Raw genomic sequence first — 17,784 nt, forward strand, 5'->3', positions numbered from 1 at the left:
ACATTTAGACAGAAAAGGAAGGATGAATGTTGAGACAAATGCTTCTAAGCCTTTCCAAATGTCTATACATTTATAAAAAAGAGATAAATTGTCTTTGATCGGAAGAGATTCTTTGCACATGTGCAGTGTAAAACATACTATATACATGTGGAACTTCCTTATGTACATATGCATATGCATACACTATCTATATGCCTTTCTAGTGTACACAGCTTTAACTCAAAGAAAATGAGTTAGCAACACAGTCATCACTGCCAGACAATCTGAGTGCTGGAATAAATGATACTGATCTTTTCCAGGTCTTTTTATCTCTTCATAATTGAAGATAGAATTCCCTTTTAAAGTTTTACTTTTCATCACAACACTGATTGTCATAGATAATCTTTGTGCTTTTGCATAATGCCCATCCTGGATGTAACATATACTCACATACAACATTGGACATTTTAAATAAGCATGCTGGAAACACGGGCAGGACCATACAGCCATGCACAGAATTTTCTGAATATGTTATTGTTTTTCCCAAACAGACCTCAACATCAACATGCACCACTACCATATTTGGGCCTGTATATCAGGAAATGTACAGTTGAAGGAACCGTGGCAAGGTTCACTCATAGGAGTTTTATTATAGAAAAAACCCAGTAGAGAAACAAAACAGAGTGAATGAAACAAACAAGAATCCACCCAAAATAAAATAAATAAATAAATTCTCCCACATGTTAACACTGAAAATTGGGCCATTGTCCTCATGTCACACAAAGCAAGTCCTCTCACAAAATTCCAAGTTAACTTTATGAGTCATATTAGTGTCTCATTGCTTTTCCTAGCCACTGGAAAAGCTCGTCTTGATAAAGCATTTTCCAGTGCACATTGGCTTCCACAGTCTCCACAGCTCGTGAGAAAGAAGCAGCAGCCACCCCATCATAGTTCTTCATGAAGTTCTTCAGCTGAAAATAGAATTCAAAATGGTAAATCTGCATGTCTTAAAATGAACTCTTGTGCAGCAAACAGGAACAAGAATTTATTCAAAACAAAGCCCCAACTTGCAAGAAGGGAAAACCTGAAAAAAAAGCCATCCAATTTTACTTGATTTTTGTATTTGCTTTTAGTTAGCCTTAAAAGAATCTCTTAGTTGGGAGCTCATACAGCTGAGAACTAAACTACTCTTGATTAATCTTGAAATGACTAACATCTATAATGAGTGCAGTGGGGATACTGGTTGCTGAGGTTTTGTTTCAGGGACTTGAAAAGAAAAAACAACAGATGCTAGTGGGGATGTAGCCAAAAGGGAACCCTACTATACCGTTGGTGGGAGTGTAAACTTGTTCAACTACTCTGGAAAGCAGTATGGAGGTTCCTCAAAAAGCTAAACATAGAGCTCCCCCATGACCCAGCAACCTCACTTTTGGACATTTACCCAAAGGATCACAAGGAATACCACACTAAAGCTACAAGCAAGCACAACCATGTTCATCACAGAACAATTTACCATAGCTAAAATGTGGAATCAACCCAGATGCTAATGACTGGATCAAGAAATTGTTGTATATATACACAATGGAATTCTATGCTTCCATCAGAAAGAATGGCATTGCCTTCATTCATAAGGAAATGGAAAGCCTTGGAAAAAATCATACTAAGTGAAGCGAGCCAGATGCAAAGAAACATAGACTCTATGGTTTTCCCCATTGGTAATAATTAGTATATGTCTAAAGTATTCCTAGCCAAAGATCACAGAAGCTCAAGAGCTATGTACGTATGATCACATAAGATGATGCTAATTGAAATGAACTCCAAATTATAGAAATAAGTGGTTTACCATTGTTGTTGCTGTTTTCAACATACAATATGAAATTATGCCATTTTCTTTCATTTTTCTTCCCTATGGATTAGCCCCTGTTGTCGCTATATTTGATTTTTGGTACCCTTGGTATTGCATATGTGTTTGTCTGAATCAGGGAAGGGAAGGGGAGCATCAAAATAATGAGACAAAATGTAAAAGGGAAACCAATGAAACAGCAATACTAACAAGACATTATGCTATAAACTGTACAATTTGGTGGCGGAGTGGAATTGGGGAGGAAGGAAGGTGGGAGATAAATGAAGGAGAAGGTAACAACTTTGACAAGAAATGTACTCACCCCCTTATGTATGAAACTGTAACCCCTCTGTACATCACATTGACAATAAAATTTAAAAAAAAAAACCCTACCAACTATTCACGTGGGCCTGAGTAAAAGTCCTGTGGGTGAACTTCTGACAGCAGAGAAGCAAGAACTGCACTCTCAGATCACAACAATACCAACATCCTGTGATGAGTATGAAGACTGATCACACACACTACTCATTGCTTCACTTCCAAGCACCATTTCCTATCTTAAATGACTTGTCTCCTTTATATAATAAATACCACTGCAATCTACCTCCAGAGAGTCTGAGTTGAGACTTGTTCTCCTATCTCTTCACACTTGGTCACCTTATGAGTAACTTCGTCCTCCTTTACTCATCATATCACAGATTGACATGCTGCGCAATAGGCAAAATGGACATGGTTCGGTAACCCAATCATAATAGAAGGCATATCTACTATTGTGGAGCAAGTTGGATAATGAAATAAAATTAAAAGGTTGTGTCAAGTGAGTGTGATACAGTTGATTTTAAAATGCCAAGGAAAAAGAGTGGACATGACAGTTTAAATGACTCCACAGTCAGCTTCTTGTTTCATTAATAAATATTAAAAGAGGCCTATTTAATCTATTTAATTTCTTCATTTAGTATAATATTGTAGAAAAGAGTAATTCTACTCACAAGGAACATCCAATGTATGAAATTCCTTACAAACTGAATATAAGGATTAAAGTTCATCTTCCATTGTAGAGAGAAATTTGTTCTCCATACTTGACAAATAAGCTTGTTACTTACCTAGATGTTAAAAGATTACCAAAACTATTGGGTGGTAGAATAACTAGACTAATGATGATTGCAATCATCTTCATCCCCAGATTTAGAAAAGAAAAATTAAAGAGAAAGATACTCTTATTGAACTAGAAAATTTAAACATTTAAGTTGGAATTTTAAGTGCATTTTTATACTTTTTCTAATAGGAGGTTTTAGAGAGTTCCCATGTTCTGGGAATAATAGGGAATTTACTTCAAGATTAAAGCTGGAAGCTTTTCTTCTTGTTTGATATGTCTTAAACTGGCAACCAACCAACAATTGCAATGCTAATAGACAAATGTGAAAAATCAACTTGCAACACAGAAGCGCTATGAAGTGTAATTAGTATGGAGTGTGATTCATCATGGGGTGGGTGGGCATCACAAAGAAGAAAGCCAGAAAGAAAATGTGGTTCATCAAGATAAACTTGGAAGAATGGGGTGGAGGGTGTTTAAAACGTGATTCATTTTACCTTTCCAAATTAGTTTGGAATGTGTAAATATCTTTGTGAATGACAATATTGCTGGTAAGCTTTCTTAGTTTATTCCCTACTTTCCTAAAAGGCCTGGTGTTGGCTTTGGCCAAAGATTATCCTATTTCCAGGTTTTTTCCTTGAAAAGATTCAAAATCACTGTGCTTTTTTTAAAAAAATAAAAAACTTGTAAGATATCCACTGTATGACAATGAAGTATTGAAGGCTGAATGAAAGCACACACCCATGAACACACACAGAACTAATCTAAGGACAGAAGTTGGATCTTCATTTGAAACTTCACCTGATTAATACAATGATACATTTGTACAAACTTATTTGAGTTCAGACTTTATAGCCATAAAAGATGATACATTTCATTCTGTTTTGAACTTTATAGTATAGTTTAGAACAGAGCACTTTGTTCTATTATACTTACAAATTATTTATCAATTTAAAAATTGTGCCCACTTCTTTTAAAGCACATTTTATATATGCACATTTTTCCACTAGGCATTTACTGAATGCACAATAGAGATAGAGTAATCTAAAGCTCTATTGGTAACTTCAACTTTGCCATGCATGTAGTCTTGTCTTCTTTACAATACAAGCTTGAACATATCAAGCAAAGCCCTTAACTTCTCTTTCAAGGTAAATTGTGGGTCTGAATATAAAATTATTATTATATGAAGATGGTCTGTCAGATTATCTTTCCAGAGCACACCTCACAAGACAATGTAACTGGTGGGTTTCTAGAGATTCTATGGATATTTAAGTGCACAAAATATCTCCCTTGTGGACTCAGAAAGCCTGGGGTAAATCAGGCACAGCTGATTCATCATAACGCATCCTACCCACGTTCTGCAGTTGCTCTACACTGACCTATATGTCTCGAAGCTTTGAACACAAACATGGTCTGAGAGAGCTATGCATAACTCTCTCACCAGTCCTGTTACTCAACTTCACTGCCTTCCATACCCCTATCTACTTCCCATAGCTGGGACAGAAGAAAGTTATGCAATATTCAATATCTAGTCCCCTTATTTCTTCAGCTGTTTGGTAGGTTTTATGCTGCTACTAGTTATCTTTTCTATTGTGTTTCCAAGATAGCCACACCATGTTATACTTTTAAAAAATTGCAACTTCAGACAGTTTTATGAAATAACACTTAGGAAAATGTCAGTATTGTTGGTAGCCTTTAGTTTTCTTCACATAAACCTTCTAGACAACTATGTGAATTCATCTGTTGAAAGCATTTAGCATTTTTTAAAAGAGGCTCTTCTTTCAGAGTACTCATGACTTCAACATAAAATAGTATGTTAGAGAAAATTGAAAAACATATTATAATCTTAATAACTATAGAAAAAATATAATTAGTTACTGTCTTGCTCTAACGCCCAGTATTTATTTACACCGGATAGGAAAATTGCAAAAGGAAAGCAAACAGGGTAGCTGTGATGCAGGCAGGAGAAATGGATAAGAGATTTGTTTAGTGAACATTAATGTGGGAAAAATGGCTTGTGCCTCTGAGGCTCCTTGAGGTTATACCCTCATTAGCTTAAAATTAAGCAAATGATGAATTCCATCCATTGAGAAGAAGCATTGTATAAATGGCTATACTCATGTACTTAAAGGAGAAATCCAGTTTCAGTACTAGGATGCACTTTGGGGGACACTATGAGAACAATATAATTATTTTTACTTAATGCCCCTAAAGATAATAAGGATCACTGTAATATCAAATAACTTTTCAGAATTTATAAAGATGCTGATGCTTGTTTGAGTTATAAACCTTCATATATACAAATGTGCTACACCCTCGGGAGTGCGCAGATTTGTTTGTTTGTTTGTTTAAGGAGCTGATGGGTAATGCAGGAAATGGTCTAGACCACGCATAGTCATTGCTACTTATGAAAGGGGTTACTGACAATGCACGTTAACCCCCAACATCTGAAAAATCATGTTCCTTCCTAGTCTTGTAGCCAAGGGTAAGTTGATGAAAGTATAAGACAGTCTCGGGGTGAAGCAGTTAAAATTAGAAGTCAGAGAAAGTAACTCCAGTGAAGGATTCATCACTCAGTCCACTGAGAGCTGCATTGTGAAGTTAGCTGCTTTGAAGATAATAGAATGAAAGCCACAGTTTAGTTTCAGGTTTGAAAGTACATCTTTCATACTAGGGACACCTTGGCACATCAAACATGACAATTAAATACAGGGCATAATTCAATATATAGGTGAAATATGTAAAACAAAATGGTCAATGTGTAATAAAAATAAATTAAATGTCCATGTAAATGAAGTTTTCTCATGGTCTGGGTATTTTCTAATCCAGAAAAATATGAAAGAGGAAACAAACAAACATAAAAGAAAACAAAGGAGAAGGGACAGGAAAAGAGGAGAAAGGAGAAATAGGAGGGGGAAGGAAACAGGAGGGAAGAGAAGGGAAGGGAATGCAAGTTCAGGTTATGACTAAATGAATCTCTCATTTCCCCATTATTGAGTATAAAATCATAGCATTACAACTACTTCATTTAAATACAGGGAAAATTGGAACCAAACATTAATTTAATTGCTTTTGCTTTCTGTTTCTTATGGATATGAAAAAGTCTTTTTCATTTCGCTTCTTTTATATTAAAAAAAAATTACAAAAAAAAAAGTTCTGGGATTTCAAAGCTAAATCCTTCAAGGCTGGCAGCACACATAGCAGGGATAAAAACTGAATTTGAAATCATTACAATCAGAACCTTAGCTTAGCTCAGCTGCTAGTGTTACAGGATCCAAGTTAGTGAATGGGATGATCTCAGACAACTGGATGGTAATAGAAGATATTCAAAAGGTGCCAGGGTTAATGTTTCTAGGGATGCTGTCTGGTACAATAGCTCTGGGTCATAGAAAGAGGCATCCCATGAGTAAATTTTGAGAATCAGGATTCTCAAAGCCAAACAGTAGCTATATGTTGCTATAATGAAGAATAGCATAGGATAAGGCAATATGTGCTTGATGCTCAACTCATTATTTTTAATTGTCTTTAGTTGTAGAAAGAAGTTGCAATTCAATATGTCAGTGTACTGGTAAAATGCACCTTGACCAATGTCATCCCTTTCATATTTCTTCCTCATCTATCCCAACCCTACCCATCTCCTTGAATTACCTGGCTCTGTTTCTTACATATGTAGATAGTGTATTATGACTGTATGTGCCCACCTTTCTTTTATTAATTTGTCTGGCCCCTCATCTTAATCACCACTCCCACCACTATAATCAATTAAAGGACCATTATTTGGTTCCTATTTCCTACCTGCTTCATTGTCCCCATTTCATATTCATTTCTAATACATTTCTGAGTTAATTGAGGAAGATATTCATTTGGCTTATAGTCTCACTGAAATAAACTTGAGGGAAAATAGAATGAGAAACCCTGCAGTCTAGACCCCAGTCCATAAAAAATTGAGTGTGTTTTCGTTAATAACATGGATGTATGACTTACAATAACAAATTAATTTAAATAATCTATTAATTTCAATGTGAGTTGCCAAATAGGTTCCTCTCCACTCATCCCATTTAAGAGTCTAGAAGGCATTTAATAGGCTGCTCTTACATTACTGTTGTTCTGTAGGCCTGACCACAAAGCAGAGAGACTTAAGATCTGCACCATGACACCAACTTCAGTTGTCTTTCTAAATAATGAATTATTGATATGATTGTTGAACACAGATTCTATACTGGCTATATTCAAGTATCTGAGCTTTGTGAATAGATCTAAGATGTCTACAGTGGGTTTTTGGTTCTCCACTTTTGGAAATCACTTCATTCACACTTATTATCAGTCAGTACTTAAAACATTAGAAATTCTTTTGGGGAAAAAGTCCCACAAAAACCAATGATTTCCAATACTCTTTGACATGGGTGTGTGCCTTTCTTTGTGGGAAAAAAAGAGCATGAAATTGATAGAAATGGTTGAAGCTAACCTAAAATTTCTTTAAGGAAATACTTATAAAAGTTTATTAAAGGATTACTACTTAATGTTTTTACCTCTTTAAGTTCTCCTTCAGTATTGAGAAATTCTGTAACTCCACTGATAAGTTTAGAATTCATAAATAATGCTTCTCCATACCTAAAAAGATAAAAGAAAAATATTTTAGTGTCAATACATGCAGCATTTAGGAAAATTGCTATAAGATTTTTTTTTTAGAGTTTCTCCCAATGTCCATTGGAACAAGTGTGTGAGATCTTAGATATCTGAGAATTCTAGATTTATCTAGGGAGTAAGAGAAGTACAAAGAAGTATGTGCTGCACTGGTATACAAACAGATTCTATGGGATTTAACACATTGTTTTCTGGCAAAATTTAAATTGTAGCCAAATTTTCAAAACGTTGGGCCCCTGAAATTAGACTTAGGAATTACTATACCATATCTAGACCAAGGCTTGAGAAAAACAATATTATAAAACTGGAAATTTTCTAACTCTAAAACATCTAAAAGAGGAATTACTACAAGACTAACCTGGGTACAATCACTATGTTATAGATGTAATAGACATTGGAATTTTATTTCATTCTTAGAATGTGCATTAAATTTCTCAGAAAATGTGCTCCCTAAATGTTAGCATATTTTTTATGTGGATGCTAAAGTAAAATATATAATTGTTTATTTAGATTTCATAATTCTCCTATCTGACATCATAATTTATACAAGTTATGACACAACGGAAAGAACATGAATCAGCAAATGGAAAGAATTCTCATTTTATCCCTGAATCTGTTGTGCTAAAGGGAACCCTGATTAGTTATCATACTCTTGGAACTAAGAGAAGTACAGTAAAAACTATTGGGGAGGTCCAGCCATCATTACAAGAGGTTATCCAATGTTGCCCTGATTTATAGGAACTGTAGTAATTTAGATTCTAGTGAGCTTAGTTTTCTCAGTTCCATAAATTCAGAGGTCAAACTAGATGACTGACATGATTCGTTGTCAATGAAGAATTGAACTAATACCAAGGGAAAAAAGCTGACTTCATAAAAGCAAACACGTAGACATTCAATAACAATATAAATGACCTTTGGCAATCTGTCTGTTTTTACAAAAGTACACTGTTATCTAGGAAAGGAAATAACGCTTTCAATAAGGAAAAGTCAATTGTTTTTTTGTATACTGTCATGATTTTATTTGACTGTATTTTTATACTTTTATACTTAAGACTTCACAGCAATTCTACAGAAGTAATTAAATTTTCTTGTTATATCATTTATATGTGAGTAATAAAATTACTTCATCTTTCGGTGGTTTGATGATTATTTTTTTAAGTTCCTTCTAACCCTTTTGTACTCTCCATACTTTTGGTATAATTAATTATGCTCATCAATCTATTGCCAATGAGTCAGGTTATAGACCTGTGAAAATAATCCTGGCTGGTACCAAAGCCACCAGATAACCATTAAAATCTAGTTCTGGTATTTGGATCTCAGCTCTGACAGAAAATGTGTGTCTCTGCCCCTCATACATCAGCTCTGATTTACTCACTGGATTAGGAATGATTTTCTATTCCTACCTGGTATTTAATATCTTCCATTTATCTCTGAAGAATTTCCAGGCAAGGTCTCGACCGTGTGGGTTTCTGGCTACATGGATTATGACATCAATGGCATCCTGATCCAACACCACCTCTGAATTCAGTGAAAGGTTGAGAAGCCTATAAAGAAGGAATTTTGGGAGAATTTTTATACCTTAAATATGTTTATAATATTACTAAAAGAACATGTCACTCATTATATTTCTCAAAAGAAGAGTCGGTAAAAAAAATTCTCTAATACATATTAATTAATAGAACAATTTCTTCTTATAAAATGGGGAAGACTCGATTCATAGTGCTTAAATATAGGCATTAAATTCTAAGTATATCTGATGGAATTGCAACTCTGATTTAGTAACAACATCTGTCCCTTAAAATTATTCACAGTTTTGTTGTTGTTGTTGTTTTTGTTTGTTTGTTTTTTGGTCTTTGGACTTGGTAGCTGTCCCTGAGATATCTCACTCAAGGCATTCTATCACTTGAGCCACAGCGTCACTTCCAGTTTTCTGGTGGTTATTCAGAGATAAGAGTCTCACGTTCTTTCCTGCTTGGGCTGGCTTCGACCCTCAGGCCTCAGATCTCAGCCTCCTACGTAGCTAGGATTACAGGTGTGAGCCACCAGCACCAGGCCACAGTGGTTCATTTTTATCATGAAATATTTTTATACTCACATGTAATTAACTTTATAAAGTCACCAATGGTATAGGCAATCTCTCAAGTCAAATGCCATCAGTCACGTTTGTCATTTTTCTTGATATGCATTCTTGTATATTTTGCAGTGCTTACTGTATATCCAAGGGAGTAAGAGCAACCTCAGAGCAGTTCGATGCAGAGAGCACTTTCGCAACAAAAATCGACTTCAAATTCATTGACCCACCTATTTAATAAGTTCCTGTCATCACTGCAGGTTAAGGCCTCCAGCAAGATCTTCTTTTCAGAAACGGCAGTGGTGGAGTGGAACTTCATCCAGATGAACTCCCAGACGTCCTCATCCAGCAGTGACACGCCTGTACAGTAGACGATGTCTCTCACATTTAGTGGGATTCTGAAGAGGCAACCCAAGTGGGTTTCAGTTAATTAAAAGCTTCAGACCAGCGAAAATAAAGACACATTGCTTTGCTAAAATCAGTTCTTTCAAACAATGGTTTGCTAATCAGATTTTACCTGAAAGGGAGGAATCGTACTATATTGAATATTCAAATACCGTAAAGACTAGATGAGTAAAAACAATGTCTTTTATTCAAAGGGAGTTTTGAACACAAATTTTGTTTCCACCCATGAAAACACATTTAAACAAAATTAATAACAAAACCTTCAATGAAAGAATAAAAGACAGGTGCTTTGTGTTTTCAATAATATCAACACACTTATTATCTACAGTTTTTCTATGATATGGTAGATTCAAAATGACACACAAGAGAAACACTGGTATAAAGACTAATTACTTGGGATAAAACAAAATAGCTTTCTTTAAAGTTCTTAAACATTTTTGGAAGCATGGCTTCTAAACTCAAGGGGTCATATATGCTAGATTGAACTCTATCCCTTAAGTCACATCCAGACTTTTTTGCTTTTGTTATTCTTTTAGACAGAACATTATCATATTTGTTTCCTATTTACACTTCTGCATAGCTTGTTGAGTTTGGATCTCTTTTTTTTAACTCCTGGAATGACCAATTATGATCCTCTTGATGTTTACTTCCCCAAGTAGATGGGTTATAGACTTTAGCTACTTTGAATCTGTCCTGTAAAAAGTTTTTCTCTCAAACACTCTTCAAAAATTGGAAATCAAAATGTTGTAGAAAAAAACAGATGATAAGTAGATAATAAAATAAAAGTAGCAAATTATTAGGAAGTATAATTTTCTCTGTGTTTATGAAAGTGCCTGTTAAAATGCATTGAAAGTTGACTTTGACTCCAAATGAAATATTAGAGTGGGAAAAAGTATCATTCTTAGCTATTAGTAAGTTACAAGTTTTCACCATGGTCAAATTCACCATACTGTCTTTCACTAAATAATTTCCTTTAATTTCTAGTACACAGAGTATATTTATTGATTCTTAGGGTATTTCTCTGAAGAAATATTGAAAACAAAATGTTTCTAAAGTACATTTCTGCCTTGTTTTGCAATACTCAGTAATCTATTATATTACAAATGTTCTCATTTACAATTTCCATGTTGCAGATTTCATAGTATCTTCTTTATCAAACAGTAAGAATTAATGGTTAAATTTGCTTCAAAGAGTGTCTGGAAGCAAGGTGAGAACTACAAGCAGTATATTGTAGATATGTGTAGAATAATAAAAACTATCATACAAAATTCAGAACTCCGCCAAAAGTTTATATCTATATTCTTTTGGGGTCTTCTTTTTCTTTTTCCAAAATTATTTGAATAATGGTGATTTTGCTGATGGAGATTCTATTTTTATGGTATTAGAAGAGAAGGATTTGTTTGGTTTGTTTCTAAAGAAACAGAAACAAAATAGATACAGAATAATCCATCGAAGGGATCTGCATTCTTCTCCATTTCAATCAAATCCCAACCCTGCCCCTATAAAACATAATGATTTTCCCCCAAAGGTCGTTGGCACATTCCTTCTATTTATGATCAACTTGTCGCAGAGTATCCCTGAACTCACATTTTTAAGAAAGTACTCATTCCTAGTAGACACAACATAAGATCATAGATTAACCACAGTAAGTAAGGCACCATATTCGATCTTTTTCTAAATCAACATCTATAAAAAAAGGTTGAGCCTTTTCCCTCCAAGAAATTATAGGATAAAGAATACAATACTGTAGGAATCAAAGGTTTTCCTTCTTCATAAATAGAGGGGATTTTGTTTTTATCTGTTTACTCCATACCAAGCAAGGGAATAATCGATGGGTCAAGAATTCAAGTTATCTTTACAGTCAGACAAGCAGATAGACTGTGCCAAACTCCATAAAGCTCTGGAGGAGACAAGATAAAGGCTAACCATCTAAGAAGATTGCTGTGAACAGTTGGTGTGCTGTATTCGTGGATCAACCTTTCTTCCCTAAGAGAAGGTAGCACTTAGGGAGTATTATTATCATTATGTGATATTATATCATGGGTAGCGAGGCTAATGAATATGCATTCCAAATCTCTTATTTTTTTCTTTCCATTTTTGTTATTGTACAGATAATGTACAGAGGAGTTGCAGTTACATAAGTCAGGTAATGAGTATATTTCTTTTTGAACAGTGTCACCTCTTCCCTCATTTTCTCCTAGTTTTTCCTCTCCCAAGCCTCCTCCCTGACAAGTTATATGGTTCATTTTTAACACAGTGTCTCATGAGAAACACTGATGCATTAGTTATTTTACACTTACCAATGGTATAGTAATACAGATGCTACATGAATCAGATGTTATGACAAATTCTTGATGAATGGTATATTTATAAGGAGGAAAGTGGGCCTACAGCCTCCTGCTTCATAATCTTAATGGCATCATTCCTAGGTTACGATATCCTTTAAGAGAGTACAATTGCCCTAGATTTGACTGATGAATTAAACAGCAATACCAGTGCTCCTAGCATATGCTTGCTTCTCTGATATTTGAACTGTCCACAGAGGTCATCTCTAATCTCTTTAAAAAATAACCATTTAAGCAGAGTGCCAGTAGTTCATGCATGTAATGCTAGCTACTCAGGAAGTTGAGATCTGATGATCATGGTTTGATGCTAGCTTGGGCAGGAAAGTCTGTGAGAATCTTATCTCCAACTAATCACAGCAAAGCTGAAAGTGGCACTGTGGCTCAACTGGTAGAGCACTAGCATTGCACAAAAAAGGAGCACAGGAACAGTGCCCAACCCCAGAGTTCAAGCCCTAGGAATATCAAAATAAATAAATAAAATAACCATTTGAGCCTGAATTTAGTAAGCCAACTTTGAGAAATAATTCATATTGACAAGAATGGATTTCCAATAAGTACTCATTATGTTCAACAGCACTGAACTGATAACTTGCTAAAACAAAACTTCTCCATAACTGAAAAGGACAAAGATTATCTGTATATGTAAGGAGCTTCTATAAGGCAATCCAGTCACACAGAGCAATAAGAAGAAATCTTAAAAGGATATCCAGCAATAATATTATAGTGAAATGACAAACACCCTGAACAAGTCTAACATATGTGCCCTTGGGCAGGCTCTTGTAGTTGTGCAAAGCTGCATAGAAGACAAGAAGGGTGTGCATCTGTGCTTATAGTTACAACTCAAGAGAATGCATGATTTGGGTGTGTTTTCCAAGAACTGCAAGTCATGTAGTCACTCATTTGTTCATGACACTGGGTTAAGATGAAAATAAGTCACACATACATAATCTGAACTTGCTGATGATATATTGAAAAAGAACCCTCCGTCATAAAAATCGCTCAAATCTTAGGGCAAATGTGGCTCAACGAGCAGACATGAGAATGTATAATTGCATAGACTCATGTGGTTCTTTGGGGGACTCAGACAGAACTGATTAGCCCAAGAACACTAGGCTTTTTCTTGCTTCTCTTCCTATCCCATCAATTCTTCATCTTCTTTGCCCATCCATGAGATAAAGAATCAATGTACAGTTCACGAGATCACTTTTACTCATCACTGAAAATAAAACAAGATTGGTAAGCACTGCATTTGCGAAGAGCCCTCAATTCCCAATGACTTCTATTGTTAATGAAACTCCCTTTTGCTTCTAAATTTGTAAAGATGTTCTCATAACATTTTAGCAAAAAGGATTGCTCTGGGGACCGTTTAAGATCTCTGTGTATAAACCAAAGTCATTAGGAACAAATGAAAAAGCTCATTTGTTTGTAAAGCATGAGCTAAGAAACTCACAAAACCCATAGTTATGAACGGTATGAATGAGTCCTAGGAGACACTTACTATCAGGAATACAGGGAGAGAGGGCCCCTCCAAATGAACATGAAAATTTGTTTATGAAGATGTGAATATCCCCACGGTCATTTCTTTTTAACTGCTGCATCTGAAGTAAATCTTTTAATGGATTTTTTAAACTGGGAAGGAAAGCTGTGCTTGTTTTTCTGTAGGTATGGTATTTATGCCTGGACAGAGAAGCAATCACTCCTACTGACTTTCAGGATGAGATGGGCAATGCCTAGGCTGGAGGAAGTGCCTTGATCTTTCTTAGGGTAGCAACATTGCAGAAAGTATTACCTAACTCGTGTCTCTTGTACTATGAGTTTTATTCCATTCCCATTTTAAGTAGGATATTTAAGAGTTCTTTGGTATGATAATAATTTTTAAGACAGAATTTCCAGATCTCAGGAGGAAATGATTTATAGTTATAGTTCTGTGATATATTGAAGCTTATTATTTTGTAAGAAGTAAATGGCTGAAAACAAAATGATTTGGAGGTGGAAATTGGAAAACTAAATTGGTAGGAAGATAAAGAGATATGCATCTTTTCAAGAAATTTTGTTTGTTTTTACTGATTTTAAAAGTCATATAGTTATCTTAGTTGGGATTGCTGTTACAAAGTGCCATCGGCAAGCTTATGAATCATAGAATTTTTTTCATATAATTCTAATGGTTGAAGTCCATGACTTGGGAACCATAGGTGAAACTCTGATGAAGGCTCATTGACCTGTCATTCTGTCCTTACGTGGCAGAAAGATGCTTTGTTTTATGTCATTTTTACAAGTAAGATATGAATCTGATTTCCAAGAGCTCCACTCTCATGGTTTAATCAGTTCTACCACATCCAGCTACCTAATAACATCAGATCAGGGAGACGGATTTCAACATATGAATTTTGAGAGGACAAATCTTCAATCTGTAAGCATGGCAGTTAGATGAATCACAGTAAGTTGATATTTCCATGAATGGATAAAACTAGTGAAATGAGTTAATGAAGACAAATAAGAAACTTAATGATTAAGCAACTTTTACTTTTGTATGATATCAATTGCAAAATAAGATTGTTAGATTTTGAAGGAAATAGCCAATGCCCTAAGTTTTTATTATAAGTAGAGAAATGATTCTGAGGATACATTTAAAAAATAGCTTGGGATGGAAAAAAATACTTGTTGAAGAAAAAATATCTTTAAAATATAAATTTTGATATGGAATCAAATTATGGGTCTATTTCTAAGCAGGATTTCAGCTGAACTAACATCACCAGTATGTGATTCTATGGCTGTGCAGTCAAGGTCAAGGCTCTAGGCTTCATTTTTCATCTTAATTAGACACAGCTACAGTACATGAGTTCTACAGTCTCTTCTGCTCTGTTAGTACAAGATTCTTTTCATTAGTGATTGTATTAGCATTAAAATGTGGATTTAATTATTTTCAAAGACAATAAAAAACATTGTTCAAACAGTAGTCATTTTAAGAGCCTCTTCCTTTCAGTAGCACTATGCATGCCATGGATAAGTGGAAATTAACATTTAATTAATTTTAATAATGCACAATTAATTCATTCATTGGAAAGATCATTTGCCTACTTGAAACCTTAAGAGCATTGGTGGAAGTTTCCTTGCCAACACTCTGACTATTGTTCAGCCTTAAAAGTATTCTTTCTCTTCCAGGACTCTCAAGTGTTAAACTGTGTGTAGCAACTCTGACCTTGCTCACAATGTCCTCTACCCCATCATTCTCTAACTCCGTTCTTCACATATATAAAGAGGCCATCTTAAATGAAACCTGAAGCTACCTTCAAGGAATTTGTGACTTTGAACCTGAGGGATAATTTACTTATCTGAAAAGTGGAGCTAATAATTCTACTTAGCACTATAACAACGAGTAAAGAAGGTAATGCCTGGCATACAACCTGGTGAATATTAAGGGGTCAGCCTGAGCTTTATCTATGTGTATGCACAGTCCAGTAATGAGAACCTGGAAAATTGTCACAAGATGGGGCCATGCCACTTTTCCCCCTTATCCCTCTTATTCCTATTATTATTAGGAAGAAGTAGCAATGCAGAACCCTATATTTCCCAAATGAGCAATGAATATTTTAAGCAGCAATAAAAATATTTAAACAGCTGAATCAAAATTAAGTAATTTATTTGCATACATGCCTGACAAAACATCTCAAGTAGAAGGAATTAAAAAGAAAACATCCTTTTATAATCTGCCCTAACTTTCCTAATACATTAGTCCATAAAATATGATCCCCTGGGTTTCACAGGGTATCAACACGTGTAGTCAGATAGAATGTTGTCTCTAGCGATCTCTACAATGCTCCCAGCCAAGAGGGGAGGTAATCTGCTGCCAGGGACAGGACAGCAGTGCAATGCCATTAGTGAGCATAGCACAGATCAGAGCCAGGACAGCTCTGAGTCCAGGGTTTTCTCTCACTTGTACAAAAAGCATTTGCCCACTCACACTGGATTTTCTTTGTAACGCAAAGAATACTAAAAACCAAAGGAACAGGGGGTTCAAGAACAGTCTGCTCTCTGCATCCTCAAAGAACAGAGTTGAAGAAACCTGGTGGTGAAGAGAACAAATGTGTTTAAAACTCTCCAAATTTGTTCTAAAACAATGTTCAATATTTCTTGAGATGTTAATTTTCCACATTTCAAAGTGGTATGGGTTGTTCTGTGTACGGGGGGTAAGGGAGGTTGATATTAACTCTTCACATCCTGAGTATACCAAAAGATGATGTTTTAAAAATGATCTATTTTTAAAAGGGGTTTTAAAGTTAAAGTGGATTTACTTTAAAAGGGACATTCACTTTGCACTGACATCATACATACGAAATTACTTTCCAATGTCTTCTAAGGCCTGTGTAAGTACCAGGTATCATGTCGACAAGCTGCACAACTCAGGGAGAGGGTGATAAGGGCTAAGTACCTGAGCAGATGACTAGTTTATAAAAAACAATTGGAAAAATCTCAACAACAGAAAGTAAATTTGACCTAGACAAACTTTAAAAAGAAGATACAAAGGAGACATCAAAAGAAAGGGACAAGGACAGAAAGCACACAAGGGAGAGATGTGCATAGAAGCTCAACCACTCGGGAATGATTAAGAAAAGGAAAGCAAAAACCAAGAGAAGATTAAATGGTTAAAGAAAGGAAATAATTAAAAGGAAATAGATGCCTTTTCTGAGAATTTTCTTCGGTGTGGAATTTAAATCTACTGAAAAGCTAGGAAAATTATATTTAGTATTTCACACTTTAGAATCATTATGACCTTCTTGTATCTCCCTCCATAATCAATTACACTCATATGGGTTCCAAAAATGCTTTATAACTAAAGAAAAAATAAGGGTACATTCTAACTCAGTGAGCATCAGGCTGCTCATATAAATAGCAATAAATGCATAGCATAGTTGAAAAGTTGAGATGTATACCATTGTAGAAGAAGTTGTGAAATGACTGATAAATTGCCTTATTTATAGATGCTCATGCTTCAAAAAAGAAAATGAGGCAAATTGTTTTCTGATTATCATCTGCCAATTATTTATGGAAGTTCAACTCACATGCTCCATCTTCACTAAATATATAGTTTCGTCACCACTCAGTTCTGGTGAGGGCTGATAAATCTAAATGTTTGCTGTAATATGAACTCGACATATTTTTTTAAATGATGTTGTCTGGACCACAATAATTAGAAATCAGGACTTTAGCTTAACTGCTAAAATGCAAGAGAAATGACAGGAATGACACATCAGTCACCATAGCACATATATAAACACTTGTTATTCAAATCATGAGCCAGGTCTGTGGATCTACCAAAAAAAAAATCCATTGGATTATATTGAGCTTTACCTCCACAAAAATCATTTGTTGCTGAGACATAATTTATAGCAATAGTCATCACCTT

General features: G+C 35.0%; 1 protein-coding gene across 1 annotated transcript in view; it reads right to left on the reverse strand.

Moving 5' to 3' along the window:
* Positions 1-315: 315 nt before the first annotated feature.
* The window catches only part of Trhde (thyrotropin releasing hormone degrading enzyme), a 353,088-nt gene continuing 335,619 nt past the window's right edge, over positions 316-17,784 (reverse strand). The window contains exons 16-19 of the mRNA XM_048359329.1: positions 9,861-10,028; positions 8,963-9,103; positions 7,445-7,526; positions 316-950 (exon numbers count right to left, since the gene is read on the reverse strand). Coding sequence (XP_048215286.1) covers positions 807-950; positions 7,445-7,526; positions 8,963-9,103; positions 9,861-10,028 — 535 coding nt within the window. The 3' untranslated portion in view covers positions 316-806. The remainder of the gene's footprint in view (positions 951-7,444; positions 7,527-8,962; positions 9,104-9,860; positions 10,029-17,784) is intronic.

Source organism: Perognathus longimembris, chromosome 1 (genome assembly GCF_023159225.1).
Source record: "Perognathus longimembris pacificus isolate PPM17 chromosome 1, ASM2315922v1, whole genome shotgun sequence".
Taxonomy (NCBI): domain Eukaryota; kingdom Metazoa; phylum Chordata; class Mammalia; order Rodentia; family Heteromyidae; genus Perognathus; species Perognathus longimembris.